This window comes from Rattus norvegicus, chromosome 6 (genome assembly GCF_021556685.1).
Source record: "Rattus norvegicus strain SHRSP/BbbUtx chromosome 6, alternate assembly SHRSP_T2T, whole genome shotgun sequence".
Taxonomy (NCBI): domain Eukaryota; kingdom Metazoa; phylum Chordata; class Mammalia; order Rodentia; family Muridae; genus Rattus; species Rattus norvegicus.
Window position 1 is genome coordinate 136,075,648 of NC_141539.1, and position 19,353 is coordinate 136,095,000.

The window sequence follows — 19,353 nt, forward strand, 5'->3', positions numbered from 1 at the left end:
TAGACAAACCTTTTGGAAAGGACCAGAAAATAAATATTTCGGGCTTCTGGAGCCAGATGGACTAGCTCCTTGCCTCATCCGTTGTAGAGCAAAAGCAGCTGTGCGTAATATGTAAATGAACAGGGATGGCTGTGCACCAATAAAGCTGTATTTATAGACACTGAAATTTGAATTATATAATTTTGTACCACCACACCTAGCTTCCTGTGTCACAAAATATGATGTTTTCAACCATTTAGGCAATGTATAAAAGTAGCTCATACCTACGATTCCAGAACTCAGAAGGATGAGGCAGGAGAATTGCCTGGAGTTCAAAGCTAGTCTGAGCTATATAGCAAGACTTTGTATATTAGAAAAGAGGAAGAAGAAGGAGAAAAAGGAGGAGGAGGAGGAAGAAGAGGAGGAAGAAGAGGAGGAGGAGGAGGAGGAGGAGGAGGAGGAGGAGTTGTATTAGTAGTAGTTGGGCTGGAGAGATGGCTCAGAGGTTGAGAGCACCGACTGCTCTTCCAGAGGTCCTGAGTTCAAATCCCAGCAACCACATGTTGGCTCACAACCATCTGTAATGGGATCTGATGCCCTCTTCTGGTGTGTCTGAAGACAGGGACAGTGTACTCACATACATAAAACAAACAAATCTTAAGAAAAAAAAAAAGAAGCAGATAGGGATGGAGAGGTGGCTCAGGGGTTAAGAGCACTGGCTGCTCATCTAGAGGACCTGAGTTCAATTCCCAGCACCTACACAGCAGTTCCAGACTGTAACACAGACATATGCAGACAAAACACCAATGTGCATGATTAAATAAAATAATAATAATAATAATAATAATAATAATAATAATAATAATGAAAGAGAACAAAGAGGGCTGGAGAGATGGCTCAGAGGTTAAGAGCACTGTCTGCTCTTCCAGAGGTCCTGAGTTCAATTCCCAGCAACAACACGGTGGCTTACAACCATCCGTATTGAGATCCGAAGCCCTCTTCTGGCCTGCAGGCATACATGCAGGCAGAAAGCTGTATGATGTATACATAATAAATAAATATTAAAAGAAAAAAGAAAAGAAAAGATTGAAAGAGAACAAAGCAAGTGAATAAACAAAATGGGAAGAATCGGTGGGTATTGATATTGAGCCCATTTCCAAATTGCTCAGTGGGTAAAGAGCCTGACTTACAACCTTGAGGCTCTGAGTTCGAATCCTAACACCCACATTAAAACTGGGGCAGGGCAGCAGGTCTGTGTAACTCTAGCGTCGAGTCTTGTTTTGAATTTTTCTTTTTCAAGACAGGATTTCTTTGTGTAACTTTGGCTGTCCTGGAACTCTGCTTTGCTTGTAGACCAGGCTGACCCCAGACTCAGAGATCTCCCTGCCGCTGCCTCCCAAGTGCCAGGATCAAAGCTGTGTGCCACCACTGCTCTTGTAACTCCGGCATTGTAGCCATGGGGACAGACCAACTCCTGGGGCTTGTTGGTCAGTCAGTCTAGCCAAATGGTAAGCTCTATTTTTTTTTTTTTGAGACGCTGTCCCAAAAATATAAGGTAGAAGCAATGATGTCGCATGTCCACTCTGTTCTCCACATATGCACCCCCTACACATGAGCATACACCACACACATATGCATACAAACACTGAGAAGGAAAAGCCGTTCTCAACCTGTGGTTGTACGGACACGGGATGAGCTGATTTGGCCCGTGGGCTGTGACAACATTCATGTCCCTCCCGGTTCCAAACTCTGCTAGGGTGTCCAACTCACAACTTCAACTCACAGCAATGTGAAGTTTCTCCAGTGACAAGTCCCATTCATTTGTCCTCTGGCTCCCTGCACAGGCTGCTTTGCCTCTGGTAATACCTTATTCCTGCTCCACTTCCTGCCAATAGCAACCTCTTTTGTCCTGGGTACACTCAGGTCTCATTGTGGTGGCTCTGCATACTCTCTACCCACAACCTTGTCACCTTGTCATCTTTTACCCAGATTTATAGATGTCTTTGCTTCTTTTGCAGCACCAAGGGCTTGCACAGACCTTGCCCTCCTAAGGTCTTCCCCAGTCTGCTATGGTTTGAAGATGGGAAACTCACTCCCTAAGCCAACTTCTTGGGAACGGATATGGAGCCTGCTGTGTTGATACTGTTGTTGTGAGTGACTTCTCGTTCATTTTGGAAATGGGCTCAATATCAAATGGAGTTCAGTCCCTTTCTTTGCCTCCCCTTCTCTTAACCATCTGGCCTTAAACCGTAGGATGATACAGTAAGCCAGTCCTGGCCACATGCAGGGCCCTTGACCTTGGACTTCCTAGTTTCAGGGCAGAGGGTGACCAATAGTGTGGTCCACTGCCTAGAGGCTACTGTGGCCAGGCTACGAAGAGTGTCAGCAACTGCCATCGGAGCTCTGTGTGGTCTTACAGGCATGATTGCTGATTGGTCCTCCTCACCGCAGGTCACACCCTCCTTTGGGACCCAAGATTGTAAACTGGGAATCCATCCCCTTCGAGGGCTCTAGGTGAGAAGCTGAAGATAGAGATCAGGTACATAGCTGTGCTAGGCTGTTCCTTCTTGTCTCTATCTGGGCGAACAGGCTGCTGGTCCTGTGGGTAGGCCCTGGCCTCGATTTAAGGCTAGATTCCAACATGTATCCCTTAATCCTCTGTGTGTGAAACACACACAGCACACAGTCTATCACTGTAAGCGAGGGCCCAAGCTAGTAGCACGTATCTTTAATCACAGCCGACAGGGGGATCACAAGTCAAGGCCCATGTGGCTTCGTGGTGAGTTCAAGGCCAACGATAGCAACTTAGTGAGACTGTCTTAAAATAAAGGTTTAGAAGGGGGTGAGGACACGGCTCAGTGATAAAACGTTTACCCAGTAAGTGACAAGCCTAGGTTCCACCCCCCATAACATAAACCCCACCAAACAACAATAACAACAACAACAACAACAAAAGCCAAACAAAAAAACCCAGGTAATCCTTCTAAAATGTATGAACTTCACGTGCTATACGGTACTCTTCACTTTGTCCTGTGAACAACTAATCTTGTCTTTTCCCTTCCCTCAGAGACCAGCAACCAACCAGCCAGCTGTTTTGTGGATTTTCCAGCTCTAGGCATCATAGAGAAATAGGGGGTTCCTGTATCTAGCCTTCTGAGGCAGCTCTATGTAGTGTAAGGGTTAATGGTTCACTCTCACCTGGTGGCCTATGTCACAGAGTTAGGCTCAAACCAGGCACTCTACAGCTAGCTACTCCTCCTCGGTCAGTCCTTTAAAACTGAAAAATAAGTCAGATGTGGAGGAGGTGGTGGCGGTGGTGGCGGTGGTGGCGGTGGTGGCGGTGGTGGTGGTGGTGGTGGTGGTAGTGGTGGCGGTGGTGGTGCTGGTATACTCCTGTATCCCAGCACTTGGGAGGCAGAGGCAGGTGGATCTCTGAGTTTGAAGTCAACTTGGTCTACAGAGTGAGTTCCAGGTCAGCCAGGGCTACAAAGAGAAAGCCTGTCCTGAGCACAAAAACAAAAAAGAAAAAAGAAAAAAAAAGAACAAATATATATATATATATATATATATATATACATATATATATATATATATATATGTGTGTGTGTGTGTGTGTGTGTGTGTATGGATATGCATATATACAAATAGGTACATATGTATATATTAATTTAAATATTTTTGTTTTCTTTAATCTTTTTAAATTTACTTTTATTCTAGGTGTATGGTTCTGCGTGACATGAACGTACCCTGTTTGTACAGTGCCTGCAGAGGCCAGAAGAGGGCACCAAATCCCCTGGAATTGGATCGACAGTTGGCTACCAAGTGGAGCTGGGAATAGAACTCAGGGCGTTTAGCAGTGCGGCAGGCACTCTTAATAGCTGGGTCACCTGTGCAGCCCCCAATCCCGTTTAATTTTTGTTGTATAGGATTGCTGTATAGCTGATGCTGGACCTCTTGAGTGTTGGGATGAAAGGTGTGTACTACCACACCTGAATATATATATATATATATATATATATATATATATATATATATATATATATATATATATATATTGGCTCTCTTCAAACGCACCAGAAGAGGTCATCAGATCTCATTACAGATGGTTGTGAGCCACCATGTGGTTACTGGGATTTGAACTCAGGCCTTTGTAAGAGCAGTCAGTGCTCTTAACCACTGAGCCATCTTTCCAGCCCCTGACTAGGTTTTTAGAAAGGGTCTTATGCATCCCAAGCCGAACTCAGATTTACCATAGTAACTGAGGATGACCTCGAACTTCTAACCCCACTGTCTCTGTTGCCAAGCACTGAGACTATAGGTGGTCAACACTGACCCTGATTTATGTAGTGCTAGAGATTAAACCTGGAGTTTTGTGCCGGCTGGACAGACACTCTACGAGTTGAGCTACATCTCGCCCTGTTATTTTGTTACTAGCTATCCAAGGTTACACTGGAACTCACTATGTAGCCTAGACTTGCCTGGTGCCCAGCTTCCTGACCACCTGGCTTGTCTCCTTGTTCTTCATCGGCCCTGTGGCCCTCAACAAGTAACTGTCTGAGGCGAGCAATCTCTGATTCCTCAAGGAGCCCAAGCAAGGGGTCGCCCACCATGTCCACCCTACCCTCTGCCAATGGAGTTGGCTTTGTGGATACTGGACCCTCCTTAGCCCTAGCGGTAAGCTCTTACACCTTAGTTGTTTGCCATTTTGTAGAGTTGAGGAAATCTGAGGAAAATGAGTTGACTATCTTACTCTCCAGTGCTTCCAAAGATCCTCTCTGTCTTCCTCCCCCTCCCCTTCTGCCTGGTTGACCTTTAACCACATGCCCGGGGGTGGGGGGGTTTACCAGGTTCTCCTCCAGGGATCTCTAAGGTTTCCTAAGCTGCTCCCTGAGACAGGCCCCACCCCTCCCTCCTCAGAGAAGACTTAAGTCCAGGTAGCTAGGGGTAAAAGGTACGCCTGGGGGTTGGGGATTTAGCTCAGTGGTAGAGCGCTTGCCTAGCAAACGCAGGGCCCTAGGTTCGGTCCCCAGCTCCAGGAAAAAAAAAAAGGTACGCCTGGCCTTCCTGAGTCTTGCCCTGGCTCTGCTAAGGAGGGTCTCAGGTAAAGGAACAGAGGGTCTGTGGCCCCTCCCCTCCAGAGCCCATACTGGCTGGGACCTACTGTCAATCAGGCCTGGGAGATAGCACGGGCACATCTATAAAGCATATGCCAGGGGCTGCAGGGGTACTGCTAGGGAGGGGGCAGGAGCCCCTCAGGTTTTACCCTCCCTATATCACCCCAGCACTTCAAGAGGTGCACCTTGTCGGGAGGACCCCAGATGCATTATTCTCTGGTTCGGGGAACACCTAGAAGAGAGACTGGCAGACGGACCAGCTCTGTCGGGGGTGGGGTCTAGTGAGGGAAAGATAACAAGAGACTCAGGAACTGCTCTAGAGATAAGGCTGAGAATGGGGCGGGGGCGGGGTTGAGTGGCCCGGAAATGGGGAAGGGTCCAGGAAGAAGAGACTGGTAAGCTAAGTGGTGAGGGACGAGGTTCGGCAGCCTGAGCAGACCAGGGGTAAGGTGTTCTAGGCTGAGGACTAGCACATGCCAAGTCCCCAGGCACAAGCTGGATGCACAGCGCAGCTCAGGAAGTGGAGGTCAAGGAAGGAGTAGGGTCCAGCTGTAGGGGCCTTGGAATTTTATCTCCAGCGGAGCAGGAAGCCCAGGGGGTGGTAAGCAGGGAAGGCATAAGATCCTGCCTTCCTTTTCTTTTTCTTTTTTTGAGACTGGCTCACTCGTAGCCCAGGTTGATCTTGAAGAATGAGCTTGAATTTATTTTTATTATTTGTGTGAGACACAGTTGAGGGAGAGCTCTGTGCCAGGACTCCAGCAACTTATGTACGCTGGGCAAGTGCTCTAACAACCGGGGACAGCCCCCACCCAGTCTTCACTCCAGAAGTCTCTGACTATCCTATGAAGATATGGCTTCCCTTCAGAGGGAGGGTGTCCTGCTGAGCCCTGGGGAAGATGTCTTCTGTCACTCCTGAACACAGGCACTTGCAAGTAAGGGGCAAAGAGAAACTAGTCGGACCTGGGCATAGTTGGCGGCCGTAAATCCTAAGGAATGAGGGTACAGTGCTTCATCATGTCCCAGACTATGCCCTACAACATGCCCCCTCCTCCACCCGTCTGTCTTAGGGGTGCTAGTTAGTTTGGCTTTTTTTCTAATCTAGCAAACTCAAGGAGGAGGGGAGGGGAGTTATCAATCTTGTGGACAAGGGGTGGGTCCTCAGACAGGAAACCACAAATTGGAAGGCAGTTTCTGAATGGAAAGGGAGCAACCCTGTTTGATGATCTGAGAACTGGCGCCTCTCTGCGTCAGGTCAGGCTCCTGAGAGGCCAGAGCTCCAGCCGGCATTCGTTTCCCTGGCAATGAATTTGTACTCTACTCTGTCTCCTGGTCTAGCCTGACCCCTGGACAAAACAGGTGTGGATAAGTTAATGAGCTCTCGCTGTGTGGTGACCCTATAGAACTTAGTTTCAGTGCAAGGCAGACACCACTGAGCCAGGCAGGATATCACAGCTGTAACCGTGATCATTCTAGATGGGGACGCAGAGGGAACAGAAGTGATCTACAGCAGAAAGGGCTCCTTGCCTGTGGGAGGCAGCCTATGAGCTGAGCTATGAGGGACACTGTGTGAACTCAGAGAGGAACCCCGTAAGAAGGTGAAGCCTCAAACCTGGGAATCTCAAGTTAGACATGGAGTAGGAAACTACTCCTTTCCTGCAGGGACCACTCTGAGGCTTCCTTCTTGGTCCTGGGGCTCTTTCAAGGAGTCTAGAGGTCCCAGAGCCACGTATTCCAGGATCAGTTTTCTTGGAAGGCTTCTTAGAGATAGAAAAGTCCTGGCGCTAAATGGGGTGGCATAAGCTTGTAATGGTTCAGGGGGTGCAGCATGAGTTTAAGGCCAGTGTGGACTCTGCAATGAGGTCCTATCTCAAACCAATAACAAAACAAACAAGTAAATACAAAATGAAAGAAAAGAGAGAAAAGGGGCTGGAGAGATGGCTCAGTGGTTAGAAGCACTGACTGTTCTTTCAGAGGTCCTGAGTTCAATTCCCAGCAATCACATGGTGGCTCACAACCATCTGTAATGAGATCTGATGCCCTCTTCTGGTGTGTCTGAAGACAGCTACAGTGTTCTTATATATATAATAAATCTTTTTTTTTTTTAAAGAAAGAAGACAAAAAGAATTTAAAAAGAAGAGAGAAAAGAAGAGAAAGCAAGCAAGCTCTGGAGGGGTGACTGGACAGGAAAAGACATGAGCTCATCACTTCCCCCTGAAGCCTTTTGCTGACAGCCGCCCCCCAACCCCCATCCTCTCCTGCCACTGTTTACTGCATAGTCATCGGTCAGAGCTGAGCTTGTGAGGATAGAAAGGAGGACTTGGCTGAAGAGGAACCTGTGGGACAAAAATGCTGCTTTCCTGTGAAAACAGGTCACCTACACTGGCCCTGGTGCCCCGCCCTGCTAAAGCTTCCAGCAGCAGCCACTGAGTGACAGGTAGAGAGAGCCAGGGCTGACACACTGAGGCCAAGGGAATGTCCCACCCCAGGAACCCAAGCCAAGTGTGGGATGGATGGAAATCAGATCTGTGAAAACTCAAAGCCTGTAGGTGACTCTGTGTGTGTGTGTGTGTGTTGTTTAGTCATGTGGTCTGTGTGCTCGTGCACACTCGTGTGTGCTTGAGTGCACATGTAGGTCAGAGGACAACTTCCTACATTTTATTTTTTCTCCTTTCTGTCTTTTCAGAGACAGGGTTTCTCTATGTAACCCTAGCTGTCCTCAAACTTGGAGATCCTCCTGCCTCTGCCTCCCGAGTGCTGGGATCAAAGCATAAATCACCATACCTGGTGGCCTTGAACTTCTCTGGAGTGCTAAGATTACAGGTTTGTGCCACCACACGCGGTTCATTCAGGGCCAGGAGTCAAACCCAGGGCTTTGTGTATGATGGGCAAGCAGTCTCCCAACTGAGATACACCTCCAGCTTTAGTCTGTTTCTTTTTCTTTAAATTTTATTTATTTTTTTCTTTTTTTCGGAGCTGGGGACCGAACCCAGGGCCTTGCGCTTGCTAGGCAAGCGCTCTACCACTGAGCTAAATCCCCAACCCCAAAATTTTATCTTTATGGGCGTTTTGTCTGTATATATGTCTGGGAATCACTTGCATGCCTTGCGCCCGTGGGTGTCAGAAGAAGGCATCACATCCCCTGGAACTGGAGTTACATTGTTGTTTGTTAGTCACTATGTGGGTGCTGGGAATTGAACCTGGGTCCTCTGTAAGAGCAACAGCAAGTGCTCTTCGGAGCTGAGACGTTTCCCCAGGCCCTGTTTCTTTTTTTTCTTCTTCTTCTTTTTTTAAAAAAGATTTATTTATTTTATATATATGAATATACTGTAGCTGTCTCCAGACACACCAGAAGAGGGCGTCAGATCCTATTACAGATGGTTGTGAGCCACCATGTGGTTGCTGGGAATTGAACTCAGGACCTCTGGAAGAGCAGTCAGTGCTCTTAACCGCTGAGCCATCTCTCCAGCCCCAGGCCTTATTTCTTAAACAGCTTTATTGACACATAATTCATTTACTCCTAGTGATAGTTAATTCTTACTATATTCACAGAGTTAAGTAGCCATCACCATGATCAGTGTTAGAATAGTTTATTACCCAAAAAGAAACCTGAGGGCTGGCAAGATGGTTCGGCAGGTAAAGGCCCTGATGATCTGAGATGAATCCTTGGAACCAGTTCTAGAAGGAGAGAACCGACTCTTGAATGTTGTCCTTTGTCTACCCCATGTACACCATAGCATGGCCACACCTGTATTCACACACACACACACACACACACACACACACAACACACACATACACACACACACACACACACACACACACACACACATGCGCACACACACACAGAAAGAGAGACAGAGACAGAGAGACAGAAGCCCTACAAAGGGACAGGGAGTTTGCCTAACACGTGAAACCCTGGGTTTGACATCATCGGTGCTCCCTCACCGCTCTCCCCTCCTTCAGCCTGAGAGCCACCAACATACTTCCTCAATGTATTTGCCTGCCCCAGACCTCATGTGCTCGTACGGAATCATCACAGCCCAAGTCTTTTGAGAGAGGCTCCTTTCGCCTACTGTAATGTTGTCCAGGTCCTTCCCTGTCGAGGCATCAGAATTCATTCGTCTCTCGTATTCTGGTGTGCGAGCAGACCACTTTTTAACCACCCACCAAGTGACAGTCACTGTGCTCTTCACTTGGTGGCTATTACGAATGGTACTTCATGAACATACGTCCAGATCCTCCACACAGCCGTGCTTCCTGTCCTCTGGGGTAGAAATGTCACAGTGGGATTTAAGGGTCAACTGGGAGTTCTATGCCTAGTGTTCTGAGAACCTGTCCAAGTGTTTCCCAGAGCAGTTGTGCCTTTTCACAGCGGCTTCCAGTTTCTCCATGTTTTCAGGGCAGTTGTCATTGTCTATCTTATGGGTAACAACTGTCATAGCAGGCATGACATGGCTGCTCATTGTGCGGTGGCTTTATTTCTGCAGCACTGGGGTTTCGAACATCTCAGAGAAGCATTCTGACACCGAATGGTCGTAGGTTCAAAGCCAGCTTTGTCTACGTCATTTCAAGGATAATCTGATGCTCATAGACATTCAGGCCAGCCTGGGCTGCGAAGGAAGACTATTAGGAAGACTCTGTGTCCTGAAACCAGTAGACACATAATATGATGATATGGGTGCATGTGTGCATCATGCGTGTTTGTGTCATACACATAACATGAAGTTGTGCTCCTAGGGTTTCTTCTGATTTATGGTTTTACTTCTTCCTTGGAATAGGTTCGTGATTTACTTTGCTTGTTGAGTTGTTAAGTCAATGCAACAAGACAGTGGGTGATCTAGAATCTCTTGTAACTTTGAAGATAAGCACAGACGCTCCTCTCCCGTGTGTGCCAGTGTAATGTGAGGAGCAGTACAGGGTCCCAGGCACTGATAACGCTGTCCACATTCCATTGCTCTCCCAGGCTCCTCATGGCCTCCTGAATTCTTTCCATTCAGCTGAGATTTAAAATTCCTGGTGTGGCTAAAACTGTTTCCGAGTTGTTTTGTTTGTTTGTTTTATTGCTTGCTCCCTCCCAAGAGTGGCTTTTGTTTTCTTGCCACCCGCCAGCCCTGACCATGGTCTGTACCCATCTTTGTAGAAGCTATGCTTTGACAAGTAGAATGTTCTAACAATGAGTCCTGTAAAATAGTAATAAAGTATCAACATGAACCGCCAATACTTTATTTTTTCATTTACTTTTTTTTTTTAGCTGTCCTCAAACTCACAGAGCTGAACTTGAACTCTTGATCCCCTGCCTCTACTTCCTGAGTTGCTGTGGTTACAGGTGTGTGCAGCCATGCCTGGTTTATGTGGTGCAGAGGAAATGAGCCCAGGGTTTCCCACATGCTAGGCAGGAACTCTCCAGATTGTGTTAGGTCCCTACTCTGCAACATTGTATTTATTTAGAGTCCAGATAAGGAAGTCCATGTGTCTCATGCTGCTGGCCCCAGCATTCCCCTCTAGACTCCACAACTCTGTGGTTTAGATATGTCCTTTTCCTCTGCTCATTAAATTTATGACTTCAGACAAATCGGATCACCCCTCTCTCACTGCTTCAGTGTTCTCATGTACTGGGATGATGACAGAATTGTGTTTACTGAGGGGTTATTAAAAGGGCTCTTGAATGCCAGGTGTAGTGGCACAAACCTTTAATCCCAGCACTCAGGAGGTACATATAGGTCTATCTCTGTGAGTTTGAGGCCAGCCTGGATTAGAGCGACAGCCAGAGGTATATAGTGAGAACCTACCTTGAAACAAAGAGACAGACAGACAAACAAAAAAGGCTCTTAATTTCAATGCTAAAATCAGAACTCTAGACACAGAAATACGTCTTATGGGGTTGGGGATTTAGCTCAGTGGTAGAGCACTTGCCTAGCAAGCACAAGGCCCTGGGTTCGGCCCCCAGCTCCGAAAAAAAGAAAAAAAAAAAAAAGAAAAGAAAAGAAAAGAAAAGGTCTAGCAATGTCATGTGCTTGTGCCTGAGCCAATCACTTATGGACAGGAACTAGGAACATTTTACTGTCAACTAATTCTGAGTCACACGCAAGTCAGGGACGAAGCAACTGGGAGAGGATGTTAGGGATGGAGAAGGGTTGACACTTGAAGAATGTTAGGCTGAGAGTAAGGTCTTCCCCAAGTAACCAAGGACTCAGTTGGAGTTCACTTGTTTAGGGGGAATCCCCTTTTCCCACTGGAATTTGCTCCGGCTCTGTGTAGAGAGCGGCTTACATTCCACACCACCTTTCCTTTCGCATCTAATGAGCACCCACTGTACTGTAGACCCAGAAAAGAGGAAGGTGCAGATCAGGAACTGCAGATTATAGGTTAGAAGGAAGGGGCGGAGCTGCATAGGGCCAGAGGGGGCGTGGCCTGTTAAGCAGAGCAAGTGAGAGTGGGGACATCCAGAAAGACAATGGAGTTTCTGAGAGGAATGGTCTGCTCAGCTGCTTCTGGAAGGCTCAATGCTCTCAATAATTGTCCACTGGACAGGACAGCAGGGAGGAAGGGGCGGAGTCAGGGTCCAGGGGTGGGGTGCAGAGACTGTGATGGGAGGGGATAGAGAAAGCGAGTATAGACTAGCCTCTGAGGAGTGTGTGGGCCAGGAGAGTAGAGGAATGGAGCCAAGCCTGAGGGGCCAAGGAAGCCGCTGTCTGTTTTGAAAATACTGGTCCAACATCAGCGTGGAGTGGGGCTCAAGGCACAGAGGCAGTGCAGGGAGGGAGGAGGGGTGGGAGTAAGACCGCACCTGTCATTATAGGGACTCAAGGGGCACTCGTACCTGAGGGCTTCAGCTTTTCTCGAGGTAGATCATTGGATTTTGGCCTAGGTGCCTTTGAACAACGGCTGTATGAGCATAAAGAGGAGTCCAGGGCTGAGGGTTTGGACAGTGGCTCCGCAGGGCTGCTAGTGTAGGGAGTATCATTTTAATATGTGGTTACATGTTCCCCATGAGGGGACCACATCCCAACAACGACGAGAAAGAGGCTTTCCTTCATTCAGGTTGAGGGCTCCTTATGGCAGAGGGAGGGGACACAAGGCTGGAGGAGGTAAGATGGAAGTCCGGCCGAGTGATTCATGCCTTTATTGCCAGCACTCAGCTTGGTTTACACCGTAAGCTCCAGGCCAGCCAGGGCTAATACTGAGACCCTATCAAAGAAAAACAAAGAAACAACACAAAACCCCCACCGTGTTGGTTTTTATGAATGAGGAAGCGGACATGTTGCAGGCCAACTGGTATCCTTGTGACTTTGTGGTCAAACTAAAGCAGCATCTGATACTTGTATGTGTGTGTGTGAGGCGTATTTGTTGCGGGGGGGGGGGGACAACCAAAGCCAGGTATGGTGGCTTTTGTTACACCACTCCCTTGGTGGTGGCTAAAGCATCTGTCTTGCGTGTAAGTTTGAGGCTAGCCTTAGGTACAGTATGAGACCTTGTCTCAAAAAAATCAACCATGGGGCTAGAGAGATAGCCTAGTGGTTAAGATTGTGTAGTGCTCTTGCAGATGAACTGAGTTTGGCTCTTAGAACCTAGCTGGGAGTTTACAAGGGCCTGTAACTCCAGCTCCAGATGTGGTATCCTCTTCTGAGCTCTTTAAGGACCTACCCAGGCATGGCATTCTCTTCTCTTTCCTTCTCTCTTTCTCCCTCTCTTTCTCATCTTTCCCCCTCTCTCATCTCTGTCTCTGTCTCTGTCTCTCTCACACACACACAATTACAATTACATCCTTCAAAAAACCACTATAGTCGGATGGGCAGTGCATGCCTTTAATACCAGCATTCAGGAGGCAGAGGTAGGGTGGATCTCTGAGTTTGAGGCCAACCTGATCTACATAGTGAGTTCAGGACAGCCACGGATACACAAACAAACCAACAACAAACAAACAAACAAACAAACAAACAAAAAACCCACTATAAATTTGCTGAGTGTGGAGGCAGAGGCAGGTGGATCTCTGTGAATTGGAGGCCAGCCTGGTCTACAGAGAGTGTGCCGGGACAGACAGGGCTACACAGAGAACGCTGTCTCAAAAACCAACTAACCTACCAAACAACAAAGAAGAAGAACAACAACAACAAAAAAGGAAAACAAAACTCACAAACAAAACACTATAAATTAAGCCAGGCATGGCAACACATACATGTAATCCTAGAACTTTGAGGTGGATTTAGAAGGAACAGGGATTGAAGGTCATCCTCAGCTACTTAAACAAAACCCAACCAGCAAAAAAAAAAAAAAAAAAAAAAAAAATCAGTTGGAAGGTTCACGGAGGCATCCAAAGTTACAATGTAGCAAGATGTCAGACTGATAGGGTGGGGTAGGCAGTAGGAGAGACTTCACATGAACCCATGAACCTCCCTTTTTCCTAAGCCCATTTTCCATTTCAATGGTGGGGGGGGGCGTGGGGGACTTCCTGGATCAGGGCCTAGACTAGGGTGAGGCAGGCAGGGTGCCCTGGGTGCACCACAGTAGCTGAGAGCGCTGGCATCTTGGCGTGCCCTACCCAGCCAGTCCCGCCCTAGAAGCTGTGGGCTCCCTTTCTTTAGGCCATGGCACTAGAAAGAGGAGGTATTTTCTAGGAAACCGTCTCCAGTTTGGGAGTCCAGTGGGTAGGGAAGAGGACCCCTTGTGTTGTCATCCCAACCGCCCTACTAAGGAACTCAAATCGTTTGTGCCCTGTATGTAGGTTAACTTGTCTGTGGTACATCTTGGAAGATAGGCAGGAGTAAGACAGGCGCCCCTAGCTGTTAAGGTTCATCTGTCATGAAGTCATGGCTTCATCCAGGTACCTATCTCCCGTCACCCCTGGTTCCCACCTCTGACTTTGCAGTCTATTCCCTGACCAGGCCAGAGAGCCTGGTTAGCTCGGGGCTCATGCTTGCAGTGCCTTGGGGTTTCTAAGTAGAGGGGTGTCCTTCACAGAGGAGTCCAGGAGCGAGAACAGGAACTTGATGGGGGCAGGGATCTGCTACCGGGAGGCTCTGGGCCCTGTTCTTAAAGGCCAGTTAGAAATGACCGTGGTCACTTCAGTCAAGTTTAAAATGATTCGCGGGGCAGAAAACGTGGAGGAGAAAACCCTGATTATTTATTCTGGCTTTAAAACCATAAAACTCTCGTTTTCTCTCTGTAGCTATTTATATCCTGAGCGGGTGTAAAAACTGTCCCCATATGAAGCCCAGGTCTGAAGTAACATAAACGAAAAATAGCCATCTCCTGTTTTATTTATTTAATTGGAAGCAAACGGTTTCACCTATAGTTCCCCAGGTCTGGCTGCTGACGCGGGGGGTGGGGCAGCCCACCAGCCCCACAGGCAGCTGTCAGGCAGTGACGGGCCCCTCGCTTGATCACTCCGGGGACAAGGACGCCCTGGGCTGGGTGTCACCGACTCCTCCGCGTTCAAGCCCTCCGCCCTGCGGGTTGGGGGAAGGGCCCGGGTCTCGGGAAGTGACCCTCCTTCCCCACGGAGCTGAGGACCCAAGCCCTATCCTTCCCCCCGCAGCCCCCCGCGGTGGGGCCCCTCGCTGTCCCGGGGCCGCTCGGCACCACCCCTCACCCCGACGGCTTCCAGGCCCCCCCCGGCCGAAGATCCCGACTCCTCCCGCGGCCCCTCCGGCAACGCAGGGAGCCGGTGGCCCCCAACCCAATTAGCGGGGAGCACCATCGTCTCCTGGTACAATCGCTTTCCTTCCCTCGGGGGACACTGCCACCAGAGAGCCTCGTCCCTAGGTTCCCTAGCTCTAGTACGTCTCTATCGCCCCTGGGCGACGCGGGGGCGCAATTAGTTTCTTCCAATTAGTTTCCCCTCTTTGTATAGAACCCATTCAAACTGTGCGCGTACTCCTCCGCGCGAGGGGGAAAGTAGTCCCGACCTTGCCCGCGATTTCTGTTCTCGCGTCGGGCACATTCACTTTGGGAAGCCGATGGGACGCTCGGCGGGATCCCTGGGGGAGGTGGCGCGGGGCCCACGGGGTGTGAGCGGAGGGATCGGGGCGCTGGGGAGGGGGAGGGGGCTAGCAGGGCGGCTAACTCCTCGCTGTTGCCTCGAGAGATGGATCATGGGGCGTAAAGCGATCGCAAACCTCAAACCACGTACAGTGGGCGATACGCGTCAACCCAACCTGGCCAACGGAAGCGCAGAACCTTCCCCCCCCTCCTCCCCGTGATCCCGCCCCTGTGCCCTGACGGACGCGTGCAAGGACCTACCATGTCCCCGACTGCCGCCCGGATCCCGTGAGAGCCAATGGAAGCTCGCAGAGGCGGAGCTTGTGAGCGACGGGTTAGGCTGTGCGCGGCCCTCCTCCCCCCCAGGCTCCGCCCCTCCCCCTCACCCCCCCCCCCCCGCCCGCGGCTCCCGGAGTAGTTAGAGCCAGCGAAGTGCGGGCGGCGATGAGAGCCAAAGTTGCGCTCCGTTCGGCGTCGGGGGCTTGAGGCGGCTCGTTGCTCTGCCAGTCTGGGCCCCCTTTAGCCTCAACTCGCACCAGCGGATCCCGCGCGCTCGCCCGCCCGGCCCGGCGCCCACCTGCGCCCCCTGCCCGCGGCCCGTCGCCCGCGCCTCGCGAGCCGGGGTCCCCGTCACTTTGGCCCGGCCCCGGGCCCCGCCGATGCCGGCCATGGTGGAGAAGGGCCCCGAGGTCTCAGGGAAGAGGCGAGGGAGGAACACGGCATCCGCCGCAGCCTCGGCCGCCGCCGCCTCGGCCGCCTCGGCCGCCGCCTCAGCCGCCGCCTCGGCCGGCACCGCCTCCGCCTCGGCCGCCGCCACCGCCTCGGCCGCCGCCGCCCCCAATAATGGCCAGAATAAAAGTTTGGCGGCGGCGGCTCCCAACGGGAACAGCGGCAGCAACTCTTGGGAGGAAGGCAGCTCGGGCTCGTCCAGCGACGAGGAGCACGGTAGGTGGCAGCCGCCCCCGCGCCCGACCCGCGTCCGCGCCCGCGCCCGCGCTGACCGCCGTGCTCTGCTTCCCCGCAGGTGGCGGTGGCATGCGGGTGGGACCCCAGTACCAAGCCGCGGTGCCCGACTTCGACCCTGGTGAGTAGCGAGAGACGGGAGCCCGGGAGACAACTTTGTTTTTGTGCGTGTTGGCCTTCGGTTCGCGGGGGCACACGGGGCGCGAGGGCAGGCGGCGCGGCACGCTCGCACACGAGCGAGCTGCAGATCCAGGTGCGGGGAGGCCGCGGGCCCCGGTGGGGACAGCACTGGGCCCTCTGTGTCCCCCGGCTCTGAGGAAGCCACACCTGGCCGAGGTGGAGTGGGGTGTCTCTGCCTCCAGGTGTGGTGCACCGGGGCTAGGACGGGATCCCGGGTGGCAGTGCTGGAGAGTTGGCGTCCTGGGGCTCTCGGACCCCAGGGCTCCGCAGAGACTTCTTACTCCAAACCGTCTTCTAGCGTTACCCTGTCAACCCTGCGCTCTTCCTGCCTCTGGATTCTTATCCCGTCCTGCCCGGTCCCATCCCGTCCCGTCCGTTCCAGTCCCGTCCTTTCCCGTCCCATCCCATCTCATCCCATCTCATCCCATCCCGTTCAGAGGGCCAGTAGAGTAACGATCTTCCCGTCCCTCCACCCCAATCAGGTAATAAAAGAAGTGTGCTTTCCAGAGAGCATCTGTCTAGATAAGAGAGCCCAGTTTGTGGCTGTTATTTTAGGATCTGTTTGTAAATGTGAGTTTCCTTTATTTCTTTCTTTCTTTTTTCTTTTGGGGGGATGGGGTAGGAGGAAGAGGTTGTGAAAGAATAGAACCATCAAAAGGTTTAGCTAACCGACCGTTTCCATGTACTAGAAATTCCTGTCCCCAAGAAGGGGCATTTTTACTTGCAGCATGCTGATCTGTGTGGAAGCAAATTTAAAGTGGTACCAGGGGGGGAAAATCCTATCAGACAAAGGAATTCACCAGACTTTAATGCCTATGATTCTGTCCCATCTCTGTATGAGACTGTCTTTCAAGGTGGTGGTTACAGGAAATGTTTGAAAGGACGTGGGTTTTGTTTCAGAAATAAAATTCAAAAGACAATCTTGTACAGCTAGAGTGAACCGTCCTGGTTGGAGGGCTTTAGAACAGGAGGTTCTTCTAAGTAGGTTATACCACTAGTTTGAAAAGAGAAATGCTTTACCTTGGAAACAAGACTGCAGAAAATTGAAGGATCTGGTCCTTGAAGAAGGAGATTGCTTTTAAGTTGCTATTAAGGTACTGAACTCTATGTTTAGGTAAAAGTGAAAGCACAGCAGAGTGGACAACCCGAGAATCAATGACTTGTAAATGTGTGACTTCAATCCCTCACAGTTCTGTGGTATAACTCCCCTCTTTGTAAACTCAGCTTAGTGTTTCCGCAGAGTTTGCCCTTTCCCCACATCTTTTTCTGGGAGTCACATCTTTTTTTTTTTTTCTTCCACTTCTGAGCAGGGCTTCATCCCAGGGTTGGCCACCAGGGGAAGCATACCGCTTTTTGGTTACAGTTGACCCTATCCTCATTTTGTAGGTCAAGTCTGACTGCAGTGATACATAGAACGTTAAGGTAGCCACAAAGTTTCCCTTAAGAATTAGTCTTAAAAACTGAATTGAGCATTCAGACCTTCCAGAAACTTGGGTCATTTTTGTTACATATTTTGAATGTTTATCTAAATGTTTGATGGGACCTAGGAAAAGGACAGGATTTAGATGTTTTAATCTCTGCATTGTCATTGAGGTGCCTGGTGCCATTAGAGTTAGATTCTTCTTTGAAACATCAAGAGTCATAGGATAATTTTTGAACTCTTGGGACATTTTTGTTTTTGTGACACAGGGTCTCTATATTGTAGGCTGCTTTAAAAATTTGCTATGTGGCCCAAATTGGACTTAAATTTTCCATCATCCTACTTTGGTATCTTTAGACTTATTTTGGTTAATATTTTTTAGTCTTGTACAGTCGTATGTCTCAGGATGTGATAGTTAACTTTACTTTTTTGTCACGCTGGAATCGATCCTAGGTTCTTACACACGCTGGGGAAGCTCTCTGCCACAGAGTTTGTCTTTGAATGTTTGATAGGAGATATACTGATACATATTTGTTAGAGTTCTAACATTTTAGAAAGTAAAACATTGTAAATGTTCTCATGCATAACTTTCTTGCCAGTTGGTGTTCACATTAATGTATCAAAACTTCCCTGTGTTTGTTTTAGTCTAGAAAGGAATTTAACTGCTGCGAAATTATTTAAAACCCTGCTTTGTCAATCTGAACACTGGAACACATTTGTTTACTATTTCTGAGTGAACTTTTTTTATGTTGTCATTGAATGTAAATTCCAAGGAAAGTCTTCTGGTTTTGTCTTGTATTTTTTTTTTTTTTTTTTTTGAGAAGCAATGTCTTGTATTTTTTTGAGGCGTGGTCTTACTGTGTAGCCCTAGCTGTCCTTGAACTTTTTAAGTAGGCTAGGCTGGCCTTGAACTCAGAGCTCTACCTGCATCTGGCTCCAAAGCGCTGGTATTAAAGGTGTGTGCCACCATACCTGGCTGACACTTGTGTTTTAGAACAGAAATTGTGCAGCATCTTTTTTTTTTTTTTTAAACAGCAGTTTGCTTTTAGACACAAGGCTGTGACTCCATGCCCAAGACAAGGTTTCTCTGTGTGTCTGCTCTGGACTCCATAGACCAGGCTAGCCTCAAATTCAGAAGACTGCTTGTCTTCCTCTGCTCCCCACCACACCCTGCCCTTTAAATGTGTGTGGGTGTTTTGCCTGTCTGTGTACTACTCGGGAGCAGTGCCTTCTGAGGTCAGAAGAGGGCACCAGAGTCCCTGGAACTGGAGTTACATAGATGGTTGTTGGTACCACATAGGTGCTGAGAATCATACCCAGGTTTTCATAGTAACCAGTGCTTTTCATTTCTGAACCATCTCTCCAGCACTACAGCCAGGGGCTTTATGTGCTTTAAAGAAGTTAGGGACTGGAGAGATGGCTCAGTGGTTGAGAGCACTGACTGCTCTTCCAAAGGATCCAGGTTGAGTTCTCTGTACCTACATGGACAGTTCATAACTGTCTGACTCCATGGACCTAATACCCTCACACAGTCACGCATGCAGACAGAAGACAAATGCTCGTAAAATAAAAAAAAAACAAATAAATTATATTATATAAAAAAGAAATTAGGAATGTCAGGCATGGCAGCATACACCTGTAATCCCAGCTCCTGGAAGGCTGAGGCAGGCGAAGGAATTCAAGGCCCTGCTTAAAAACAGAAACAAGGTGGACATGGCC

The 19,353-nt window shown here is 49.3% G+C and overlaps 1 protein-coding gene and 1 long non-coding RNA gene across 3 annotated transcripts in view; both read left to right on the forward strand.

The window, feature by feature from the left end:
- The first annotated feature begins 5,598 nt into the window (after nucleotides 1-5,598).
- LOC134479478 (uncharacterized) lies at nucleotides 5,599-10,309 on the forward strand. 2 transcript variants are annotated; one of them, XR_015622614.1, is made up of 4 exons: nucleotides 5,599-6,025; nucleotides 7,201-7,527; nucleotides 7,777-7,913; nucleotides 9,581-10,309. It is a non-coding gene; the product is annotated as an uncharacterized LOC134479478 (long non-coding RNA). The 2 variants fall into 2 exon arrangements; XR_015622615.1 differs by lacking the exon at nucleotides 5,599-6,025 and having other exon boundaries at nucleotides 7,361-7,635.
- A 5,182-nt stretch (nucleotides 10,310-15,491) lies between these two features.
- Nucleotides 15,492-19,353, forward strand: part of Rcor1 (REST corepressor 1) — a 78,845-nt gene continuing 74,983 nt past the window's right edge. Inside the window, 2 exon segments of the mRNA NM_001415131.1 lie at nucleotides 15,492-16,016; nucleotides 16,096-16,155. Of these exon segments, the coding sequence (NP_001402060.1) occupies nucleotides 15,731-16,016; nucleotides 16,096-16,155 (346 nt within the window). The 5' untranslated portion in view covers nucleotides 15,492-15,730.